We start from the raw sequence: 4,210 nt of genomic DNA, 5'->3' as shown, positions 1-4,210 counted from the left end.
GCAAGGTAACTTTATTTGTTCCAATTTAGTTAAAGATTCCTGTTATTAATGTAAATATCTCTTAATGGGAAAAAGACTTTGGTTTTCTGTCCAAGGCCAATAAACATAGTTAAATGGTTAAATAAACACTGGTAAACGATATATGTCCTTCAATGCTCATTACAAATCAAAGGCCACCTAGTAAAGATGTAGTATGAAAATTCCATTGTAGTGGCACATAATATAAATCCCTAAGCTGTAGGATGAGAGATCAACTTTAACGTGGTGAAATGTCTTTACCCACACACTAAGCAGTTTACATTCTGGGCTGGATGGAAGGATGGATCATGTGTTTTCTAATACTTCTAAAGAAAAAGTGTTTATCCTGAGGTCTGCTGTTTCCTTCAATACACTACTGCAAAGAAATTATGTAACGGTGGCTGCAAAAATCTGTTTTTCTTACCAGCTTTGATCTTTGTTGTAATGTAAAGGATATGTGTAACTAAATGTGGAATCTGTCACTGGCACTATTCAATGGCGGTCTGCCGAGTTATAGTGAATGGCTAGTAGGCCAGTCTTAATTAAATGTATGAAGTGGCAAGTAAGATCTTTGTGTTGCCACAAAGATGAAGACGTGAAAAGGTGTTTGTTTTTAATGTCAGACTACTTAAGTTAATAACTTAAGTTTGATCGAATTTCCATCAGTTGAAAAACAATGTTTAATATGTTTGTTTTTTCAGTGTTATGAGCCAAATTTTTGTTGTTAAAATTTCCTAAGTAATAATGACATTCTATTAGATTATATAGACACACAGCTTCGCAATAGTTCCTAGAGGTTTTTCTGAACCATTTTGTGTTTGACTGATTTCAGAATTCAGCAGAAGCAGAGTCTATAAATGAGTAAACTATTTTATTTTTTTTCCAGTCGGGGGATGCTCCTTCTGATTTTTCTGAATTGCTGTCCCAGTCTGCACTTGGAATGAGGTATGACAAAAAAAAGTCGTATGTATGTTTGTATGAGAGAAGTAAACCTAGCAAATTGTCTAGTTGGCATTAATGGAAATATGTATTTAATTTTTTGTAACTTCATTTCTAAAAGAGAGCTTATCTGCTCTGAATTCAATGCTTACTATTGTATCCGTTGAGAGTGCATTTAAGGTGTTTCATGTTTAATTTACGCTCCTCTGGCATTGGGTGTGGCTATTCTATTTTTACTTTTCTCTTAATTTATCTTTTTTGCTTCTTACCATTTGGCAGCTTTATATAGATTTGTTTAAACATTTTGTCAGGGACCCACTTTTCTTTAAGAAATGCTTGTTTAAAGAGTGATTTATTAATGTGTACATCTATATAACTATTTAGAAGTAAATGTACTGCCTCACAGCAGACAATAATTAAAAGGTAAAATTAGGAATTATTAGTAACATTTCTTTTCTGTGTATCTATGCTTTGTTTAACTTTGTCTGTAGGGCTTCCATGTTTATTGCTTCATGACTACAATATGTGTGTGTATGTATAATGTATGTGTGTTTGTATATAACAAATGCTAAGCAAGGATCACAAATATGCACATATAAAATACGCTTGCTTACTATAATCATTCTTTGGCCAGACTATGGGCACATTAATGATTAAATAGAAGCGGAGAGGGTTTTTTTGGCTTGAGGTATAAACAGTATTTACTTCAATAAATAAGATACCAATGTACATAGACCATGGGTAACAGTACACACCATAATGCTAAATAGTTAAATATGTTCGAGTACTAGGGAGAGACTTTTACTAGTTTGTAGCAAAATGACAAAAAGATCTATTATAAATTTAAATAAAATATATTGGAGATTATTATACATATTATACATACCATTGAGGAAATCAAGTAAATAACTAGAGCAACAAAAACAATATTAAGTGTTACAGCAAAAAGCTCAAAATTTGTGTAAAGTCAGAATAAAAAAATACACCCCTTCCACTTATGTCTTCACCACAACAGTAAAGAGGAAACCTGCAGCCTCCTGGGATTCATACACCCACATATCCCAGGAAGCTTCTGGCTGTTCCTTCTGGGCATGTCACAAAGAGGTTTCCTGCAATGTAAAAAAAAAAAAAAAAGTACACATGTGTGAGATCGACACACATCAGGAAGACACTGAGGAGACGTGAGAAGAAGCTGGAATAAGATGGCCACACCTGCTGTCCCATCTTTACCAGAAAGAAGAAAGCCAAGATGACGTGGGACCTACTGGAATCTGATTGAATCTTCAAAATTAAAGGTAAGTGTGTGCTTTTTATAAATTTCCACTTTTAAGCTGAAAAGCAAATGTGGCAATCAAGAAGGCGTGACAAATGTAGCAGGATTCAAACAGCTGGTAGCAAGCTTTTAGACAAATTTTCTGGGGAATATTTTATAAATACACCCCAATGACTCAATATGTTGTTTTTATTGCATTTGCTATTTCCTGTGTACAGTTGGGTCCATAAATATTTGGACAGACAGCTTTTTTTCTCATTTTTGTTCTGTAAATTACCACAATTTTAAATGAAACAACTCTCAGCTTTAATTCAGTGGGTTGAACAAAAAGATTGCATAAATTATGTGAGGAACTAAAGCCTTTTGTTTTAATACAATCACGAAGAGTAAGGGTACCCCCATAAAATTGTTAAAATCTGACTAATGTAAATTGGTCCCCCAATGACTTTCACTGATTGGTCCAGGTGGATCAATGAACAATTGATCAAGAAGGACTCCTCTGCATTCCACTGAAGGAGAGCACAGGGGGGTGCTAGGTGACTCACAAATAGTGTAGAAGAAAAATGATGAAAACCTACAAAACAAGTAAACACTGGTTATGAACACTTTATGACATGTTTATTTTAAAGTTCATGTAAAATGTTGTCAGATAAAGATCTCTTACTAACCGGTCTCTCCAAAGAAAATGATTAACTGCTTCACAGCCCCAGCCTGCTCATCCCTATGCTCTGAAATATGTGCCTGCACACTTTAACAGTGGGGAAAATGTTTTTGGTTTTTTGTTTTTTTGAAAATGTTTAAAAAAAATTCTCTTTTTAATTTACATGTAGTGCTACTCGTAGAAAACCAATAAAAGGTGCAGCTGGTCGCCCAATTCAGTTCCAGTATGATGACATTGTCAAAAGGGCCAAGATGAAAGAACAGAGTAAAGAAATACAGGAAGAAAAAAAGAAGCAACGTTTGGTCTCTATTCCTATGCAGATCACAATTTTTGTTTTGGTAGCTTTTATTGTCTTGGTCCTTCTTACCATGGAAAGCAGCCCTGAGAATCCATTTGAGCCCCTCACAGCAGAAGATACAAAGTTGCAGCAACCCTTTACTGCGCTATAATTTTCAAATCTATTTTCTGGCCAATATCTAAAATTGTTAATTAAAAGGTTGCAGCATTCATTTTAATATATGGCACGTCTCATTTTCAAATGAGTTACCAAGGTCACCTTTTTTGAATTTAATCTTTAAATGCAACTTCTTAGGCTGTTTCCTAAAGACGCTGATCATTGGATCCACTACCTTCAGTTCACTTGTTTTGTTTATGTTGGGCACAATACCAATATGCTGCTTATGGTAATAAACCAAACACACTAAAATACTCATATATGGTCAGTATTTTTTACTGGCAGTCATAAATACAATATGAGATTGTGCTGATATAACAGGAAAGCATCTCTTAAGTTGTGACATTTTGTATTAAATTGTGTTGGCTTATATTGTAGTGTTAATCACTGCTGCTTATACTTGCTGCACTGTCTTATTGTTTTCTGAAATCTGTTTCATTGAAACCAAGAATAGGTCTTCAATTAACTCTAGTCCTTCTTGTATGACACTGTGAACTGTAATTACAATGTAGAGAAAATAACTTAAATTGATTGTTCACTTCATCCATATAGGCAAAGTAACAGGTTTGCGTCAAAGGGGATATAATACACATACCATTTTTGCCTTCTTGATTCTCCCCTTCTGCTTTCTTCCAACTTTTTAGAGTTTCCCCAAAAACCTATGCAAGTTATGGCTCTGGTTTGCCAAGAATGGTCAAAATACAGGTGCACTTTATGTAGTTTCTATCGATGATTCCCATCAGCACCATGTTTTGCACGGTTGTAATTTGTTAATATTTTACTATTTATTTAGATTCAGTGAACAATTTTGGTTTGCCTTTTTGCTATTTAAAAATATTTCAATAAAAAGTGTTTTTGCTCCTTA

General features: G+C 34.2%; 1 protein-coding gene across 6 annotated transcripts in view; it reads left to right on the top strand.

The window, feature by feature from the left end:
- The window catches only part of LEMD1 (LEM domain containing 1), a 27,712-nt gene extending 23,502 nt beyond the window's left edge, over nucleotides 1–4,210 (top strand). For all 6 annotated transcript variants that reach the window (XM_072425022.1, XM_072425056.1, XM_072425047.1 and 3 more), the window contains 2 exons: nucleotides 905–963; nucleotides 3,061–4,210. In XM_072425022.1, coding sequence (XP_072281123.1) covers nucleotides 905–963; nucleotides 3,061–3,340 — 339 coding nt within the window. In that variant the 3' untranslated portion in view covers nucleotides 3,341–4,210. The remainder of the gene's footprint in view (nucleotides 1–904; nucleotides 964–3,060) is intronic.

Source organism: Pyxicephalus adspersus, chromosome 1, assembly GCF_032062135.1.
Source record: "Pyxicephalus adspersus chromosome 1, UCB_Pads_2.0, whole genome shotgun sequence".
In the NCBI taxonomy this organism is placed as follows: domain Eukaryota; kingdom Metazoa; phylum Chordata; class Amphibia; order Anura; family Pyxicephalidae; genus Pyxicephalus; species Pyxicephalus adspersus.
Note: the sequence above shows the minus strand (reverse complement) of the source record. Positions and strands in the feature narration are given on the sequence as shown.